A 20,109-nucleotide genomic window follows, 5' to 3' on the forward strand; every position below is an offset into this window, starting at 1 on the left:
GTGTCGTTTTGGGTTTTAAGGAAATTCATGAATGTAAATGTGAAGGAAAATACAAAATGTTTTGCATAAGAGTCCAAGTACTGTGGTGAAATCATTTCATATTTAGATTTTGTTCCTTTTTTGTTCCTCAGAATTGAGACCAATAGTTTCCAGCATCTTCAGGATGTTTGATGTGTTTTTCGACCAGATTTACACAATTATGGAGCTAAACTGGTGCCAAAAAGCTTGCTAACTAAACATCCCATCCATCCGTTTTCCTACACCCTTTTCCCTCATTGGGGTCGGCAGGGTTGCTGGTGCTGATCTCCAGCTAACATTCTGGGCGAGAGGCGGGGTCACCTGCTTTTTTCTGGAAAACAGAAAAAGTTTAATACTGAAAATAAATTGAAACTATAAAATAATATTAAAACTGAAAAAAATAAGGATAAAATAAATTGCGTTGAAGATTAAAATTAATTTTAAACCTTCTGCTTTATTTTTCAATTGAAGCTAGAAAAAAATTTTGAAAAAAAAGTTTAAACTGAAAGATAATTTTGAAACGAAAAAAAAAAATTTAACTAAAATTTAATTTTAAAACTGAGAAAAAGAATTGAAATTGAAAAATAATTATAAAACCAAAAAAATTATTTTGAAACTGTAAAAGCTAAACAGGTCATTTTAAAACTGAGGTAATAATTTCAAAAATTAAATATAATTTTGTAATAAAAAAATCATTTTAAACTAAAAAATAATTTTAAGACTAAAAAATATTTTTAAACTGAAGAAAAGTTCAAAACAAAACAAATTTTATGGCCCCATTTTAGTCCCATATTGGTCTTTTTGTAATGCAACGCTGCATAATAAAGTCATAATTTTGAAGTTAGAATCCAGATTTCCACTGAATCTGAAGCTGTTCATTTCAACAGTGGAGCCAGAAATATTCAGGAGAACAGGACGATGTGTTATAGATCTATAGAAATAATACATTTAAAGGACAAAAGTTTGAAATCCCAAAAGGGAATTTTTTAAAAGTAATTAAATATTAAGCTGTCCATATCCAGGAGTAATTCTCTCTTAGTTTCATTTAAGAATTAATCTCATGTTTAATCCAAACTGGGCTCAGATTAAGCAACTGATTTATTCTAGTGCTTTTTATAAACGTCTTGCAACCTGATTTAACTCTACAATTATGGATGGATGGATGGATGGATGGATGGATGGATGGATGGATGGATGGAACAATAATCATTTGTTCCCTTGAAGCAGCTGATATATTTGTTACATGAAATTCTCACAAAATGAACAAAAACATAAAATAACTTCAAGTTTGGATCAGAAACGGCTCATTTGTACAAACAATAAAGTTTAAAACAAAAGAAAATTCATTATTTTTATCTGTCCAGATAATGAAATCAAAAACTTTCATGAATAATAAAACCTTGTTTTTACACATTTTTATTGTCTAAGGTAGAAAAAACAGAAAGATATGAAGAACACAGATGATCAGATCATCTCCAGTTTCCTGACTTTAAAAGTAAAAACAATAAATTCACCAAACCAGCAAACTATCAATCATAAAACCAATCAATCATCTGATCAATAAGGATCAATTTGTCCTTCATGCTGAGATCATCAGAGCTGCTGTTTGATCACAGAGATCTTCATCGGTTGGATCTTTAGTGTTTTATCAGTACTGAAGAATGGAAACATCTTCTGAGTGAAGGTGTGTGTGAAGGTGTGTATGTGTGTGTTAGTATCCAGGTCAGAGAAGGACAGTTTTCCTCTGTCCCAGTCCAGATTCACTCTGATCCTCTGGAGATTCTTCTGGACTGAGAGACGAGTGGAAGGAGCTGGTAGAGAAGATGCATAGTATATACCTCCAAAGAGCCAAATATCGAACTGGCCACACTTTATCTCTCCCTTCCTGTTCACAGATTCTTCTAACACACCGAGTCTCCAGACTCCACTGTCTCCAACATCAACATCCCAGCTGTGGTTCCCCGAGTTAAAACCCTCAGAACTCAGAACGGAAAACCAGTAATAATCAAATCTCTCTGGATTATCAGGAAGCTGCTGTTTCTCTCCTTCAGTCAAACCAGTCAGATCTTCAGACAGATGGAGTTCTGTACCAGCCGTGTTTGGGTCCAGAACCAGAGGAGTGTAGGTCACCATGGTCTCCATGTTGCTCCAGATGTTGAAGGCCAGGTTGCCCAGATGTTTGGCCTGGTCTATCAGAGCTCCTGAGGGCAGCTGTGGATCCTCCAGCAGGGGGCAGCGCTGGACTCTTTCCACTGCAGCCTTGTAGTTGTGCAGGAATGAGACGTCTGCAGCTCTCAGCTCCTCCTCTGTGGCTCTGACTGTGTCTGAAAGAGCTGCTATCTCTCTGCTCAGAGCCTCCATCTTCTCCTTCATCATCCCTCTCTTCTGCTCCTCTTCCTCCCTCAGTGCAGCCAGCCTGGCCTCCTCTTCCTCTGCTAGAAACTGATGAAGCTGCTTAAACTGATCCCTAATCTGCCTCTCTGTGTGTCGGGCCTGGACCTCCAGGTGTTCTGCTGTCTGATCAAACTCCTCCTGAACTTTCTTCCTGAGCTCCAGCTTCTCCTTTAAAGGCTCCAGAGTTTCCTGAAGCTTCTTCTTGTGTTGCTGAGCAGCTTCATCGATGGGTTTGAATTTATGGTTTTTGTGTAAATCTGAATGACTGCAGACGACACACACAGGCTGCTGATGGTCCAGACAGAAGAGTTTGAGTTTCTCAGAGTGCAGAGAGCAGAGACCCTCTGAAGCTGTTTGGTTTCTCTGCTGTAACAAAGACTCACACAGATTCTTCAGAACCAGATTTAAAGGTGGACGTTCCTTAGAAGATCTCCTCTTACAAACTGGACACTGTTTTACTGGTTTCTCTCTCCACCAGTCCATCAGACATTCCTTACAGAAGCTGTGGCTACATGACAGAAGAACCGGATCCTTAAATATTTCCTGGCAGATCGAACAGCAGAGATCCTCCTCTAACCTGGAAGCCATTTTGTCTCAGAGTGAAGCTGAAACCACAGCAGACAGAAAGTTAAACCAGGAAGTCACTTTCTCTCCTGTAGAAACTTGATTCTCTTACTTTCACTTTGATTTCCTTGGTTTTCCTCCTGCAGCAGTCTGTGTTTCAGCGTCTGGTTCCTCAGTTTTCTCTCTGGTCGCCTTCAGTCTAATGATGGACCATCTGGATCCAGGCTGGTACCGAGTAAAAAGGGGGCGTGTCCCATGAAGTCCCGCTTCGAGGCTTGTGTCATCTTGCTGAAAACCACGTGACTGGCAACAAACGAGGCCTCGCATTGCCTGGGTCACGTGACTGCTTCATTTTGCGTGACGGTTTTCAAAGTAAAAGCGCGATGAGCCGCGCTGCATCATGGGTTGTTGTCTATTTGGTCTCGCATCAGAGGAGGATATTTGTCTTCAGTGGCCAAAATGAAATGAACATTGACCAACATATTTGATGTGTATTGATGATGATCATCAAAATGTAATGTTTGTTACTGGTTTTCTCAATTGTAGATTATTTTGTTTTTTATAATTATATTTTTGTGATTTTATGATGTAAATCTCTTTGAACTGCATAGTTGCTGAAACGTGCTACACAAGTAAACTTGATTGTCTGAAATGGAGCCAGAAAGAGGAAAATCTCTGACATCTGGGAAAACTTTGATTTTATCCTCACAATAAAATTATTCTTAGATAATAATTAACCCTCCACCTCCCAATTTCTCACCTTCTGCAAAGTTCCATTATTATTTGTAGTCTAATTAGCAAAGATATATCAGTCTTTCACAGCAGAAACAGATTTAATCCTGTTGCAGAACTAAAATTCAACATGTAGCCAAATATAAGGGATCAGAGCCAATTATAAATCCAAGAAAAAGCCAACACCCCAACATGCACTGCACTCCCAAGACACTAAAACTTCAAATGTCTTTATTGTCAAATGAGTCTATGCAGGGCCGTGCAGAGACCACTAGAGGGGCAGGTGCTCAAAAGAAAAGGGCCCCTCTAACCACATTATAGGACAGAATATTAACAAAGCTTTCAGAGTTTAATAAACAATGATAAATTACAAAATTGTGAGACATACAATCAAAGGAGAATCTCTATACAGAGCATAACACTACGCCTATGTAAGATATTTTATTAGTAATTTCTTTCTGGTCTATTTTGTTATAGGAAAGTTTTGTCATATTCAAACCCGCAACTCAGAGCTGGACCACCAGACATAGTTTGTCTTTACATAATTACACTATTAAAAATATAAACAAGGGAACAAGGCAACCATTTAGTGACTGTAATCTATAAAAAGTGCTGCCTGTTTGCTGCACTTGCTGAATGCAGCGCTGCAGGAGGTCTCAGGTTATCCGACACGTGAAGCCGAGCGCTAAACGATGAAGAGATCAGCTGATTTTATCACCGTCTGTCATCATGTCAGCCACAGACTCCACACCTGATCGGTCGCTTTCTGCTCCCACAGCCTCGTTCTCCATCAACACAAAATGATCTGACTTCTGTCATATTCGACTCATTCATTCCTGCTCACGTCTAATCACTCACCTTTCTGCTTATTGGTGTTTTTACAAATTTATTCCACTTTTGAAGGAAAGTTGCAAAACTACAACTGAACTTTATTTAGACGTACCACAGCAAACGGGGGAAACACAAACGCAACAAGCCACACTTTTCAGATTTTAATCTGTAACTTTCCTTCATTAGAATAAAACTCTAATAAACTGGTTTGTGTTCAGTCCAGAACATGGAGCATGATAACTTCATTCTCCTCCACAATAGAAAACATTCCTGCTTCAAATGCTGATTCATTTTGCAAGAACAAAAAAAAAATATTTCTGCAACTTTCACTGTTTCGTTGACTGGCGGCCATATTGGACTGAAAGTCAACATTCAAAGTTTTAATTTTTTACCTGAAAATAAGACTTTAAGGTGTTTTAGAAACTTTAGAATTAATTTTTATGTTTGTTTTGAGCTACTTTCTAAATCTGATATTTAATTAAGAACAAAAATGTCACCAGAGGGACACGTGAAGGCAGGAAGTCACCTTGGTTTTGGTTCTGAGTTGATTTAATGTTCTCATGTCCGCTGTAATAATTCACGACCCCTGCAGCTGTAAATGTGACTGCAGACCAACATCCCTCACTCCAAATGAAGCTCCGACTCTCAGCGCGGTAATGACGGATAATTCATCCGAAGGCTCTAAAATATGCAATTACTCTGCAGCCGCTCCGGATCCATCGATCACCGCGATCCGCTCGCAAACGTGACGCTTCTGTCAACGCCGGAGTCAAGAAACAGACAGGTGGACGTCTGGTTACGATTTAATGGTCTTCAAAATCCAACGTAAAGTAGCAAATGTAAAATACGGAGGGAGGAAAGTGTCGTAATGTTGCTTTGTTTTACAACTTGTTAAATTTTGTTTGGGTTTAGGTCTGGACTTTCCAACTCATGAATTATAAAAATTTCAAATGATTACAATGGATTGTGAGGTGTCTATGGAGAACTAACTCCACCAAAATTGTCAAAAATTCAGAAATAAAAGGTTTGATAAAGTAATTAAAGTGACAAATGTTGCAAAAAGTAAGAGATTTACCAATTAATTGAATTGAACAGTATGGCAAAAATAATAATTATTATTTTAAACAATAATAACATTATCATGATTAATTTTCCATTTCATTTTAAAAACTTAGTTTTACTAGTTTTATTTTTTTCTGTTTTTTCTATTCTGACTTTTGAAAAACATTTTTGTCTTGTTTTATTATATTTTATTGATTTATTTTTATTTATTCACTCTTTCTTTACCCATATATCAATTTGTTTTCTCTAAATTTCTTTTTTGCATTTTTTCTCGTTATTTTCTTCAGTCAGTTTCCTTTTTTCTTTCAAAGAAAAAGGGAAACTGATGAAGTAATAAAAAATACATTTGTAAATAAAAAGGCAAAAGGAGAAAACAGGAAGAGAGAAAATGGACAGAGGAAATACTGATATAAAACATGAGTAATTTAAAAAAACATTAAGAGTAAATCTGTTCAGAAGCAGCTGGTTAGGATTTCCTGCGGTCTTTGAACGCATCAGGGTCTCAGCAGCTCATCAGTGAAAACACATCAGCGTTTATTTACTCCTGTGAAGCCACTCAGCACAAGAAGCGTTAGTGTCCATTACCAAGTTGTTCAGCAATAATATCTCCGCTGAAATTATGAGTGTCATTCAAAGCTGGCTTTTAGCATAATGGAGTCATCAGAAATTAGCATAAAGGCTAATTTGTTTGATTATGCGTGAATTTGGGGAATTAGTGTCTAAATGATGACGGCTGTGAGGTGCTGGGTGTTGATAATGTGTCCATCATGGCGGCAAATCACCGACATGCTGAGAAAATCTGGTGAGTTTCATCTCTGACATTCATGGTTTATTAAGTCGCTCCTTCCTGTGACCCGGTTCTGGTTCCGAACCAGGAGAAACATCCCAATGGGTCAGAAAGATCACGATCATTTAACCACCGATGGTGAAAAAAATGATAACTTTGTGGATAACAAAGAGATTTCAAGTGGACGGCTTGTGAATGACTAAAGCTGAATTTCTTCCGGAGGGACCTTTGTATGGAACTAAATTGGGGCCATAAAATTTGTTAAATGAAAGCGGACAAAAAAAATTGAAACTGAAAAAATACTTTGAAACTCAATAAGGCTTTAAAACTGAGAACAAATTAAAAACTGAAAATAAAGATTTGAAACTGAAACAAAATGTTTTGAAACAGAAAAAAATGTAAATTGAAAGTATTTGAACTTTGGGTCATCTGTCACTTTTAAATATAGTTTCCATGGAAACAATAAGGATATCACAAAATTCTAGAAAGAAAACTTGTTAGACTGCAGAGGAAGTTCAGCAGAGAAATTATGGGATGGTTCAGATTAACTGGAACAAAAAAAATGCATTTTAAAACTAAAACAAAGGGCCTAGGGAAGATTGATGCTGCCAAAATTACCAATAAATATAGAAATAAATGGTTTGATAAAGTGATTATAGTGCCAAAAATATGCATTAAATTATAAGTTTATTTTCAACAGTATTGATTTAACATTACACAAACTATATTCCTAACCCTAGCCCTATCCAAAGATTAGAAAAATAATTAAATAACACTGTTAAAGAAAAATTGAAACAGCTTGTTTCACTATCATTAAATAAGTTCAGAAAGTTTTTTTTACATTTTTGGTGCTATAACTGGCACATTAATTTATTTCTATATTTCCATTTTTGGTAAGATCAGCCCTCCGTAGAGGCAACATGTAAAAAACACTGAAGCCAACACAAGATGTAGAAAAGTTTTATTAGTTTTTACAGTATGCAAAATCATCACCTGTTAACCAGATAGTCATCTCAAACACAATCAGTTTTATAAATAAAAATGTCCCATCATCTCACAGCCAATCAGAAACATCCCCTGTAGTGATGTCATCAACCTGAGCTTGAACCCGATCAACAGGAATAAACCAACTGAATGATTCCTGCAACCCAAATTACATTAGAACCAAGAAAAAGGCAAAAAATAATTATTAATTTACAAACATTCAGGTTAGACTGGCTGGTTATTTGTTCTGAAAAAATACTAAATATAATAAAAAACTCAATAAGAAATCCCTTCAGCAGACGGTAAAAATGTGTTTTAATGGCTGGAGGTTTAACTCGGTCAGTCCAGGCTCCAGGTTCACATCCTGGGAGGAACGAACGCACCAAATAAAAGTTCTGGCGCAAAATAAATCATTTAATGTTCATTTTATGTCTAAATGTCAAATACATACAAAGTAGGAATAAGTTTGGTTCTCCTCTTTGTAGGCTTTTGTGTTTTATTTAAAAGGACAACAGCTTTATTGTGCTTTTAATAAAACTGTTGAGCTTTATTAAAGGCACAAACATAAATACCTGAACATTTATGTTCGGATATTTACGTTGAATTTTTAGAGAAAATCCACCATTAATTTTTACGTCTGCACGCCTATATGGAGGACTGATTGTGCCATAATTGAAAATATGCAAATAAAGTAATTAAAGTGCCAAATATTGTAAAACAAGAAGGGAAAAAAATACAAAGAGGAAATATTAGAGGACCTAGGTAAAATAAACATTTGAAAAAATACAGGAGATGAAAAAATAATGCAAAAAAAGGAAACCCTTTGGAAGTAAACTTTAAAATTAATAATAGCAATGATTGATGGCACATTCTAATTAAATAAGTTTGGACAATTTTTATTTTTTGGAAACAATATTAGACAATTTAATTACCTTATGAAACCAATTTCATTGTATGTATTTCCAGTTTTGGCATGATCAGTCTTCCATAAGGCTGAATGTGGAAGTTGAATGATCAAATCCATGATTAAAAGTTGAAAGTAATGACATTCCTCTCTGTGCTGAATGTGATCCTGTGACCAGAACTGAGTGAGTCCAGAGTTGGCACCATGACTTTTGAAGCAGTTTTCCTTCCGTAGTTTCAGCCAAAACAGAACAAACATTCATAAATGGCTCCAGCTGAAGCTGGGAGGATTTCACCCTCAGTGAGGCAGCTTGGAGGAAAAGCCCAACGATCTGGTCCTGAAGTCACTTTTCCACAGACGTGTTTGTGCAGAAATCCATCAGTTTTGGATGTTTTTGTGCAACATGGCGGCGGCGGCGGCGTTGCTACCTGGAGGCGTCTGGGATGAGTTTCTTAAACCAGTGACCCACGGCGACGTCGACCCTGAGCACCAAGGAGACTCCGATCAGCAGGAAGCAGCAGCTCACCACGAAGCCAGACGCCTCAAACAGCAGCCTGGGAAGCAAAACAGACTTTAGAGGCAAATTACGTCCTAATGAGGCAGATTTTAGCTCCATACATGTTAAAACCATGAAAAACTTTAAGATCAACAGGTTTTCAGGCAGAAAACACATCCAGATACTTACTTGGGTGCAAAAACCTTCCACACCATCAGGTGTCTCCTGAGAATAGCAGCAGCACAGACTGAAGAAAACACCTGAGAAAAAAACCAGAAACAAGTTAAAACAAAACGGCACAGAAAGAAATACGGAAGATAATTAGTGCCACTGAAAAAATGGAAAAAAAGAACTTTGACTTAAATTATGCAATCGCAGAAAATTAAAGTCAGAATTACAAGAAAAGTCAAAATTCTGAAAATTCAGATTAAATTGAATATTCTGAGATTAAAGTTAGAATATTGGGGGGGAAAAAAATAAGAATTCTGAGAAAAAGTCAAAATTTGGATTAAAAAAACCAGGTCTGAGTTTAACGTTAAAATTGAGAAAAAAAAATCTGAATTTTTAGAAAGTCAAAATTTTGACATTAAAATTCAAAATTCAGAAGGAAAAAATAAAAATCCCAAAATTTTACAGAAAAAGAGCCAAAAGTCAGATTTTTTCTTTTCCCAGCCTGCTGGTTTCCTCTGACTGACCTGAGCTCCCAGAATAAAGACGTATCGCGCTGACAGCTGCAGCAGCGCGGCGCTGAACTGATGCGGTTTCTCTCTCAGGCGCATTTCCATCACGGCGTCTTCGCCTTCCTCGCCATGACCTTTCACCCCCCTGACCTCCCGCACCAGAGGCCAGAACAGCAGCAGAGGGCAGCCCACTGGTGACCAGAACATCACAGGTCAACTCTTTTAATGCCACAAGGAGTCAGATATTTAGAACAAACAGTTTCCATTGTTAAACCGTAACATATGAAAATTTGTTGTTTTTTACTTTGTTCTTATTTTTTCTTGGCGTTTAACATAAAAACAACTAAAACACATTAAATTTGTACATCTGATGTAGAAAACGTGTAAAATCGTCTCTTAACCTGCGAACAGGATGTGTGAGGCGAACGTGTTGAGAGTGACCAGGCAGGCGGGCAGGAAGGTGCCGCTGTGTCCATCTGGAAACCCCACAAAGGCGGCGCCCCACTGGATGGACGGGAAGGTGGGCAGGTGACCAGTGGAGTGGAAGAACTGGGAGGCGGCCAGCGACCAGAGAACCACTGGAGTCCAGGCGACGCCGAAAACGCCTGGATGGGAGAACAGATGACCGTCACCATGCAGGGAAACCAGAGCTGCCTGGTGATGGTCAGAGTTTCAGGAACATCACCTGTGCTGGCTGCAGGCGACCCGCCCAGGTTGGCGGCGGCGGCGTGGATGTGCAGCAGCGCCGCCGCCTCCAGCAGCAGCAGCAGGAAGGCCAGCGCCAGGCCCTCCGGGTGCAGCAGCAGCAGCCCGACTCCCAGCAGGCCGCAGTGCAGCAGCAGCGGGGCGGAGTACACCGTGCCCAGGCCGTACGCCTCCACGGCGGGCCGCCCGTCCTCCTCGCCGCCGCCCAGCTCCCCGTCCTCCAGCGAGCGCCGCATGCGCTGGTAGATCTGCGGGATCAGGTGGCGCAGCTCGGCCTGCGGGCTGATGGCGGTGCTCGCTCGGTAGCGCGCCGGCAGGGCGGGGCTTCTGGCCGAGGCGGCGGCCCGCGTCTTCAGGAACACGGTGAGCGGGTCGGCCCAGATCAGGGCGAGGCCGAGGCCCAGCAGCGCGAAGGCGGCTCTGGGCAGGGCGAGCTGCGCCACGCGGATCAGCTCCGCCAGCTTCCTGAAGCCGCCCTGCGGCGCGGCGCCGACGGCCCAATGCAGGCCGGCGCAGACGCACAGCAGCGGCAGGACCCAGCGCGCCGCGAACGCCGTCCCGCCCGACGAGTTCAGGTTGCCGTGGTGACACAGCCAGAGCCGCAGCAGGAAGGCGCAGACGCCCAGAGAGGCGACGGACAGGATGTAGTAGAGGTTCTTCAGCTGGCTGTCCTGCAGGCGGGACAGCGGCGAGAGGAACGGCGACGGCGAGCAGCCGCCCTGCTCCTCCCTGCAGCCGTGGAACCACAGCGAGACGCAGGCGCACAGCACCAGCACGCCCAGGCAGCCAATCAGAGAGCTGCTCTCCTTCCTCACGGCGGCCGGGGTCAGCGCCGGCGAGGGCAGCAGCCCCGCCGGCTTCAGCGGGTCAGAGGTCAGAGGGACGAGATGTCCGTCCCAGTTGAGGCGCAGGGGAACGTAGAGCGCCAGAGAGAGCAGCAGGAAGGTCACGACCCGGCCTTCGTAGATGACGTAGCTGTCGGAGAGCAGCGAGGCGCAGCGGAGGAGCGGCACGGCGAGGGACGGCGCCAGCAGGCAGCGCGCCGACAGCCTCCACGTTTTGGCTCCGTTCTTTAAAACGACCTGCCGGTTCAGTCGCCACGCCCTCCACAGGAAGAGCGCCTCCGAGGCGAAGGCGCCCGCCGCCAGACACCACGCCGCCTCCACGTAACCGCGGGCAACCAGCTGAGCAGCGGCGACAGCGACCCCGACGGTTATCGCCGCGGCAACCGGACCCTTTAGTCCCGCATGCTTCTCCTCCGTCAGCACGGCGGAGAGCTCCGACATCACCAAACACGCCAAGCAGGCGAACGTGAGGACGGCCAGGCCGGCCGCCATCTTGGCCGGGTTGAATCTGGCCCACGTGGCTCGACAGGTGTCCCTGACGGAGGTCAGGTAGGCCTGCAGCGAGGAGGCCAGGTGAGGCGGCGGCGGCCGCCCGGCGCCGACCGAGCTGAGGTAATCAGAGGAGAGGAGGGAGAAGGAGGCGGTCAGCTCAGAGAGACGCTCTGGAGGGATGTCAGTGGACAGAGACGAGTAGGTGTCCAGGAACCGGTGGACCTGCAGGAGGACAGGAGAGAGAGAGAGACGGAGGAGACAGAGAGAGAGAGAGAGAGAGAGAGTGTTGATTTTATGTATAAAAGGAAGTGGATTATTTATTTATCTGCATTTTTTAAATAATGTATAATAATGCTTAAATGCTTAAAATGCATTTAAGCATTTAAATTTAAGTATTTAACTGCTTAAACATGTTAAAAAAGTTTAAGCAGTTAAATGAAAAATCTGCAGAATGTGACAGTTTCTCATTGGTTCATCACCAGCACCTGTTTGGTGTTGATCCACAGCGCCTCCAGCTGGCCGAGTCGCCTCCCTGCGCCCTGCGTTGGCTCATGCGGGGGGAACAGGGGCAGCAGGATCTGACCCACGCTGCTGAACGGGATCGGGATGCCCAGTAACAGGGCCAGAGTGGGAACCAGGTCAGTCTGTGGGACGACGTCCGGCTCATCCTGTGGAAAAAGGAAACATTTCTCATCTTTCTGAGATTTACAGCTCGGCTCTACGGAAGACCTATCCTGACAAAATTAGACATAATAATGAATGTGTCAAATATTAAAATAAAAAGAAGTTTCAACTTATTTGAATATACGGTGTGACATAAATTAGCATTTATAATTTCCTTTATTATTTAATAGATTTGTCATATTCTATTTTTTGTTTCATTTTTTATATAAAATATTATTATTTCAGGTTTTGTTTAACCATGCATTGATTTATGTTCTCCTGTAGTTTTTCCTTGTTGAACACTTTTCTCATATAAGATAAAAACACATTAATCTGTAAAGATGTTCTATATCAGCCTAAAATCTCAAACCGGATTATTTTTACCTGAGTCGGCGGTCCAGGAAAGATGGCGGACGGGCTGTAGAGGAAGAGCGCAGCGTCCGTCTCCTTCTGGCTCTCCCCTCCGTGGTCTCCGGTGTCGGTCATGCCGTGGTCGCCCATCACCACCAGCAGGGTGTCGTCCTGCAGACGCTCCATCACCGACCTGGAAGGAAAACCAAATATGGTCAAAACCCTGCAGCTTCACCTACGTTAGTGTCCGTCTGCGTTCCTCTGACCAACCTGATGACGCCGTCCATCTGGGTGAGCTTGTCGGCCATGGCCGGGTGGTCGGGTCCGAACCGGTGCCCACAGTGATCCACTCCCAGGAAATGGGCCAGCAGAACGTCCCAGTCGTCCCCCATCACTGCAGAAACCAGCATGGAGAGTAAAGCAGCAGGCAGGAACATGAAGTTGGCTTCTGATTGAGCTAAAGTCAAAAGTATCCGTCCAAGAAATCCCTCAAGTAAGAGTTAAAAAGTACAGCGTAGCACAAATACTCCTAAAAGTAAATCTTTTCAACGTTAGTTTTATGGAACTGATACAAGTGAAGAGTTAAAATGGCCGCTGTGGGTGTTCATACATACTGGTGGAGTAGAGATGCTGCAGGATGCCGTTGTCCACGGTGTCCAGGTCTTTGACGTTAAAGGACGGGAACGGCAGAGAGCGGTAGAACTTTTTAGGGAAAAGGTTTTCCCAGGTGTCGTCGCCCATAAACACGACACGTTTACCTGAAATAAACACTAAATAATTAATAACGTTACAGCAGAATGTTGGGATAAACTGAGAGAGGAGAAGGTAAACATGTTCTATTAAAACTACAGAGCTCAGTTAGGTAGGAGGAAAGAAAAGAGGAAAAAATACAAAAACAGAAATAAAGAAAAAAACAGAAATAAAGGAAAAGGAAAAATGGAAAAAAGACTAAAACAAAAGAGAAAAATAAAGACAGAGGGACAAAAAAGATAAAAGTAGAGAACATAGAAAGGAGGAAAAAGAAAACAGACAGAAAGGAATGAACAAATAAAGAAAAAAACAGAAATAATGACAGAAATGAAGAACTAAAGAAAAACGCAGATGAAAAAGGAGAATAAATAAAGAATAAGGGCAGAAACACGAACATAAAAGACAAACAAGAAAGAAAGAAACGTGTTGCATTGACATGTGTCCCTCTTCTGCTGAATACTAGAAACCCCTCAGCATGATGCTGCCGCCACCATGTCTTACAGTCAACCATGTCGATCCATCCATCCAAGACACATGACGTCACCAACTCACCCATCTGCCCCAGCTGGTGGATAAGGTTGTCCTCCAAGATGGCGCTGGAGGCAAAGTTATTGCCAACGTCCACAAAGGTCGGCAGGGAGCCCGTGGTGAAGCCCTTGATCCTCTGCATGGTGGTGGTGGGAGGGTCGGCTCTGAACGGGTACAGCCGGCTCTGCGCGGGCCTGGCCGACACCGTCTCCTCCAGCACGGGCAGCTTGTTCTCGTAAGGTCGCGGCGCCGTCTTGGTGGGGTCAAACCGGGCGAAGTCGATCTTCAGGGCGTCGATGATGAGGACGACGACCCTGCGGAACCGGGGGGGACCCCGGCAGAAGTCCGCCGACTCCGCTCCGGGCTGCAGGACGTCCCCGCAGGCGCTGGTCCGGTTCACCTCCAGCCTCACCAGCAGGAAGCCGCCCACGAAGAGGTAGATGCCCACGAAGTAGGCCGCGCACAGCCACAGGAGCAGGGAGAGAACCGTGAGCCCCTTCATCCTGAAGCGGAACCAACAGAGGAATTCAGCGAGTTCAGGTAGAAACCGGCTAACATCACCGGCTAGCTGCGGCTGATCCGTCCCGTTTCAGTCACGACTGACCTTGTATCGGCTGGGATTTCACCTCTCTGCGGCTGGGGGCGGCCGAGAAGCTGTGTGTGTGTGTAAACACCACAGAGGTCCAGGTGTTTCAGGTAACCACGGAGCAGACAGGAGCCTCCCTCACCTTCATTGGGACGGATACATTCACATTCCAGGCAGGTGGACCCGGCGGAAGTTGACGGCGGACTGGTTTTACTGTTACCAACCGCCGAGATGTGTCCTTCTAGCCCCGCACTGAGACTGTCAGGAGAATTCAACTCTTAAGTTATTGTAGATAAATTAAGGTTATAGTAGATAAATAACAACGAAACACAACAGCTGCCCAATTTAAGGAGTATAATACTTCTTAGAATTTAAATGTTGATTTTCTTTAAATGCAGGTCTGAAATAGTTCGTCAGGCCTGTGAGACAAAGTTCCGGGTTTAATGATTGAGGATAGCAGGATGTAGAGATGTGTCACTCTGTCAACATTTCGCCAAAAATTCAATGAGATGAATAAAGATTCAAATAAAATTGAGTGGGAAACTGATGCAAATTAATCACATTTTATAAGTAATTATACGATTAAGTATTTTTTTGTATAATAATTAATTAAATTTAGCCAATCAAGTTGTTTAAATTACCTCATAAAGTTTGATTTCATAGGGTAACATATTTATTTACAAAGAGGCAGGTACTCAAAAATTAAACTCAAGAAAAATTAGCACTACTGTAGCATATTTTAAATGTTTATTAATAACAATATGTTAAAGCCATTCAAAAAACGACTCAAGTAGGAGTGAAAACATATCTGGTATAAAGACTAAAATATTGAGTCTTTATACTGGTCATGACATCTGATTTAATATTTAATATGAATTTACGAGTTAATTATATTAGAAACATAATAACACAGCTGTTAGCTAAATATTCATCAAACTAAATGTTGAGCTCGCTAACTAAACATGCAGTTGGGAGCTAAATGGAGTTATGATTTAGATCATCGTTAGTACAAAATAGAATCTTTTTCTTTCAACATTTTGCATGTTTAGTTTATCCATCCATCCATTTTCTTACTCTTGTCCCTCAGTGGGGTCAGGAGGTTCTGGGCGAGAGGCCGGGTCACCTGGACAGGTGGTCAGTCTGGTGCAGATGTTTAGTTTAATAGTGAGCTAATAAAAATAAAAAAAACACAAGAAATGTATTTTTTACTTTTATTTTTGAACTAAGTGCATGTCGTGGCCCTCAACAACTTTCAGCTTGATGGCAAAGTTTCCAATCTTCAAACTGGGAAAGACTAGAGAGCATGTCATTCAGAGAAGGCAGGTTCACGTTGATCTCCAGAACTTTCACATCAGACCAACAGAATTGTTCATCTTCCCTCTATAGAGTCATGACGACGACGACAAGGTAAAAAATCTGTTACTGCAATAAAGCATTAAATGTATTCACAGGTTTTTTATGCATCTTTATTAAGGTGGTCAATAATTGTGTTCGGCGCTTATAAAGGAAAACAAATGTCTGAAAACATGAGTATTTCTGCATTTACATTTGAGACAACATTTGTGTCCTGGAGGCTGAAGCCGGTTGAACAAACAGTCTGTGAGGATCGACTAACTGGAGATCTGATCCGGAGGTCCGGCGGAAACCAGACCACTGGGTTCGGTTTTCCTCCCAGTCCGGTCGGGTCGGAGGGAACTGTTCGGTCAGCAGAGCCGCCTCCACTGGATCCGCTTCATCACTTCCTGGGTCAAACATCCCGATTTCCTTCACTGAGTCCTCTGCTCCTCTGCTGACGCCAAACCGTCAGGAAGCTCCGCCTTCTCCTCCTCCGCCGCCGCCGATGATGATGATCCTGCAGGAGTCGTCTTCGCCAGCTGGCTGTAGATGGTCATCGCCTGAACACGGCAAAAAAAAAACGAGTCGGTAACCGTTAGCAACCAGACGGATGCTGCAGGCGGCGGTGGATACGGACCTGAGTGACCATCCCGGTGACGTCCCCGGTGTTGGACGGCAGCAGGACGGTGTTGGTCTGCTTGGCCAGGTTGGAGAAGGCCAAGACGTACTGCTCAGCCACGGTGAGGGAGGCCGCCGCGTTGCCGTTCTGAGAAAACAAAATGGAAGATGCTTCACTACAGCGGCGTTCACACACCTCAACCACACGGCGGTCAGGTTTTCAGACTTCATCACACTGATAAAAAGACTTTATTTCCACTTCATTTGTTAATATTCTGAGAAAATTTAAAGACTAAAATAAAATTTCTAAAGTCAAAATTCTGAGAAGTGACAGGAAGAAACACTTTGACTCACTTGCTCTGTTAGCGCGTCAGACAGCAGACGGATAGCTTTAGCTTTAGCCTCAGCTTTGGCCAACACGGCCTGAGCTTCACCTGCAGGAAACCAACACCAGCTTGAGATAACAGGAAGGTTTCATCCAGTAAACAGACGGTGGCCAAACCCACCAGCTGCCTTGTTGATCTGCTCCGCCTTCTCGCCCTCTGAGGCCAGAATCTGAGCTTGTTTCCGACCCTCAGCCACGTTGATGGCCGACTCCCTCGTCCCTTCAGACTCCAGAACCGTGGCTCTCTTCTTACGCTCAGCCTCCACCTTCACAAAGTTAATCACATCAACTGGTGTTTCTGGTAAAGCTGTAAGATTTCACAGGACAACTGGGAAATGCAAACTTTACACCCCAAAAAATCTCATCTGTGCCACATATATTCATATTAGGACAAAAGTAGACAAAAAAAGGAGTTAATTTCAACTACAAAACTTTTCTGAAAACATTTTTTGACTTTTCAAACTCAAAACATTCAAAGTTTTTTATAGAAAATTTCTGAACGTAATCATAAAAGTAAAAAAAAAAAAAGAAATTCTGGAATCTGGGGTTGCTAGGTAACGGGCGGAACTGTGCTGTGGGGTTGCTAAGTAACGGGTGGAACTGTGCTGTGGGGTTGCTAGGTAACGGGCGGAACTGTGCTGTGGGGTTGCTAGGTAACGGGCGGAACTGTGCTGTGGGGTTGCTAGGTAACGGGCGGAACTGTGCTGTGGGGTTGCTAGGTAACGGTGCAGTGCCAGTTGAATGTGACTTAACATTCGGTGGGTTTCTGAAACGACTCATTTCCCAGATAAATCATGAACTTGTTGCCAGTGTTTTCAGAAACAGAATCTCAAATGGAAGAATAAAAACATCCACAGTGTGACCCGGTCCACGACTCCCACCTGCATCTGCATGGACTCTTTGACCCGCGGCGGGACGCTGATGTCTTTGATTTCGTAGCGCAGGCAGCGGATCCCCCACTCGTCTGACGCCTGGTTGATGGAGTGGACGATGTTGGAGTTCAGCGACTCTCGCTCCTTTGGGATCAAACGGACGGTGATTAAAACCCTCCACAGGTTAAAACTCCCGGAGGGACGAGAGACACTGCTGGGATTTACCCGGAAAACCTTGTCCAGGGTCAGCTTCCCCAGCTCGGAGCGCATGGTGGTCTGGGCGAGCTGCGTGACGGCGTACTCCGGGTCCTCCACGCCGTAGCTGGCCTGAAAGCAGCGCGCCGTCACTTTAAGATCACGTTAAAATGGCCGCTAACGGCCTGCAGCCGTACCTTAAACGGGTCCAGGATCCGCAGGTAGAGCACACCGTCGATCTGCAGCGTGACGTTATCTAGGAGGGTTAGAAATGTGGCTGGATGCTTTTATTTTGAAATGATGGGAGCGTAAACTTGGTTGGAAGCTTTTATTTTGAAGTGATGCTCACCCAGAGAGACGGCGGATTGCTCCGGGACGTCGATCACGATCTCCTTCAGGCTCTGGACGTAGCGCACTCTGTCCAGCACCGGGATGAGGAAGTTCAGACCCTGCAGGGAAAAACAGAGAGAGAGGAGGTAAAGCACATGATGGAGGTCACAGGTCAAAGGTCACGATCTGTGGAGATTCACAGAGACATGGTAAACGATTCAGTCAGAAAACTAAAAATTATTCTGATAGTTTCTGGTTAAACTTTTCAGAATCAATCTTCATCTAAGTTTATTTTAAATGAACAACAGATTCACAGAGAGAGAGAGAGAGAGAGAGAGAGAGAGAGAGAGAGAAGGCAACAGGAAGAGAAGAAGGAATGAAGGAAGAAGAAAAGAACAGATGAAGAGATGGATAGAAGGAAAGAAGGAAAAAAGCTGGAATATTATTCCAAATTCATCCAGACCCGTAAAATGAATAAAATCTAATCTGGGTGGGAACCCTCAGGGTCCAGTTGGGAGCGTTTCCATGGTTACGGGCGGTTCTTACGGGCTCCAGGATGCGGTGGTACCGGCCCATCCTCTCCACCACCCAGGCCTCCTGCTGGGGAACGAACAGAACCACCGTGTTCATGGGCAGACTGGAGGCCCAGCGCTGCTGGACCGGACCGAACCGCTGGCTCTGCTGCGCGCGCGCAAACACACACACACACACACACACACACACACACACACACACACACACACACACACACACACACGTAGTGTTACATTAATCTATGACTCACATCACCTGATTTGAGTAAATTACAGCAGATTACTGGAATTAATCTCCAGTCGGTCTGTCAACAAAATTGGTCATTTTTTTCTGCAAACGGTCGTGTAATCTTAAATTTTCTTTTTCCGTTTCAATTCTTCTCTCTTTCTTGTTGTTTTCTTGTTGTTCTCGTTTCTTTTTGTTCCTTCCCACACTTTGCCATTGCTTCATTCCTAAAGGCATTTTGTGAACATTACAAACAGAAATAAATAAATCATACACGTCTGATGCAAAGCATTATTTAGCAGCATGATCTACTCCAGTAATCTGCTAAATTATGAATCCATATTAAAGGAAATAATATGAAATCCTATCAGATACGAGCTGCTTCACGGAGCAGCGCCATGTTTTCAGGTTGTTTTAGCAAAGAAATGCGTGTAAACTTCATATTTGAGGCAAGTCGTCTCTATTAGGAAAATGCTAATTATTATGGTGACCCTAATTGACCCCAGATATTAATATCTGGTCTCTGTATGGACGCTCCTGCGTTACAGGTAAGAAAATTACGTCAAACAATTTGGACAAACAGGTAAACTTCTAAAAAAAAAAAAAAAAAAGCAACACAACAAAACAATTTTCAAATGTATTAGTGGTAAATAAAATAAAAAAACGCTTGTAATAAAATCAATTTTCTACTCTAAAATTAAATAATGTTTTTATGTTTACACTAGCTTGTTCCAGACCCGCAGGTGTAGAGTAACATTTGGTTTAATTTTAACTGACGTCTACACGCTGAATGACGTCTGGTGGCACGAGCTAACAAGCCGAAGAGAACCGACACTGACCTGCAAAATGGCGCCGCCTCTCCGACACAGCGTCCGTAGCATTCTGCTTATTTATGAAATTTAGTTCTTAGTTGTTACTTTGATAGCTCCAGTTTTACAAACCGGTCTGTAAACGAGCTCACGGCTCATGTGAATGACCCTCTTCTAGGAGGAAATGAAAGTTACATCAGTGGTGGAGTACTGAAAAGGTCCGTCTACGCTGGAAACAGAAGCCGGGCAAAAGTAGTTCCGCTTTGATAAATAATGGAGCAGGTTTTATATTGTTCAAACAAAGTATTTTAGTATTTCTTTTTTGCTAGTTTTCAATTTTAGATTTATGTATAAAGAAAACATCTGCTAAAATGTATATATTTTTTATTTTCTTTTAAATATATAGAACAAAATCAAGTAATAAAATAACAGTA

At 43.0% G+C, this 20,109-nt stretch overlaps 3 protein-coding genes across 4 annotated transcripts; all 3 read right to left on the minus strand.

Annotated features, from left to right (window-relative positions):
* Positions 1–1,416: 1,416 nt before the first annotated feature.
* On the minus strand, positions 1,417–5,531 carry LOC145554348 (nuclear factor 7, ovary-like). Its single transcript, XM_081613920.1, has 2 exons — positions 3,089–5,531; positions 1,417–3,017 (listed from the first exon to the last, which is right to left on the minus strand). Exon 2 carries the CDS (start codon positions 2,998–3,000, stop codon positions 1,612–1,614), a length of 1,389 nt encoding a protein of 462 aa, XP_081470046.1. The 5' UTR covers positions 3,001–3,017; positions 3,089–5,531; the 3' UTR covers positions 1,417–1,611.
* A 1,801-nt stretch (positions 5,532–7,332) lies between these two features.
* Positions 7,333–14,565, minus strand: pigo (phosphatidylinositol glycan anchor biosynthesis, class O). Its single transcript, XM_008424720.3, has 11 exons — positions 14,391–14,565; positions 13,811–14,289; positions 13,123–13,266; positions 12,779–12,902; positions 12,542–12,701; positions 11,980–12,162; positions 10,138–11,716; positions 9,854–10,057; positions 9,468–9,643; positions 8,962–9,032; positions 7,333–8,830 (listed from the first exon to the last, which is right to left on the minus strand). Exons 2-11 carry the CDS (start codon positions 14,286–14,288, stop codon positions 8,701–8,703), a joined length of 3,249 nt encoding a protein of 1,082 aa, XP_008422942.2. The 5' UTR covers position 14,289; positions 14,391–14,565; the 3' UTR covers positions 7,333–8,700.
* A 1,251-nt stretch (positions 14,566–15,816) lies between these two features.
* Positions 15,817–19,908, minus strand: stoml2 (stomatin (EPB72)-like 2). 2 transcript variants are annotated; one of them, XM_008424722.3, is made up of 10 exons: positions 19,706–19,908; positions 18,654–18,785; positions 18,127–18,226; positions 17,975–18,033; positions 17,808–17,909; positions 17,592–17,726; positions 16,832–16,976; positions 16,680–16,759; positions 16,345–16,473; positions 15,817–16,267 (listed from the first exon to the last, which is right to left on the minus strand). In XM_008424722.3, exons 1-10 carry the CDS (start codon positions 19,745–19,747, stop codon positions 16,139–16,141), a joined length of 1,053 nt encoding a protein of 350 aa, XP_008422944.1. In that variant the 5' UTR covers positions 19,748–19,908; the 3' UTR covers positions 15,817–16,138. The 2 variants fall into 2 exon arrangements, with proteins under 2 accessions (XP_008422944.1, XP_008422943.1); XM_008424721.3 differs by having other exon boundaries at positions 18,654–18,788.
* Positions 19,909–20,109: the final 201 nt, after the last annotated feature.

The sequence above is a fragment of the Poecilia reticulata genome, chromosome 12, assembly GCF_904066995.2.
Source record: "Poecilia reticulata chromosome 12, P_reticulata-male-v2, whole genome shotgun sequence".
Taxonomy (NCBI): domain Eukaryota; kingdom Metazoa; phylum Chordata; class Actinopteri; order Cyprinodontiformes; family Poeciliidae; genus Poecilia; species Poecilia reticulata.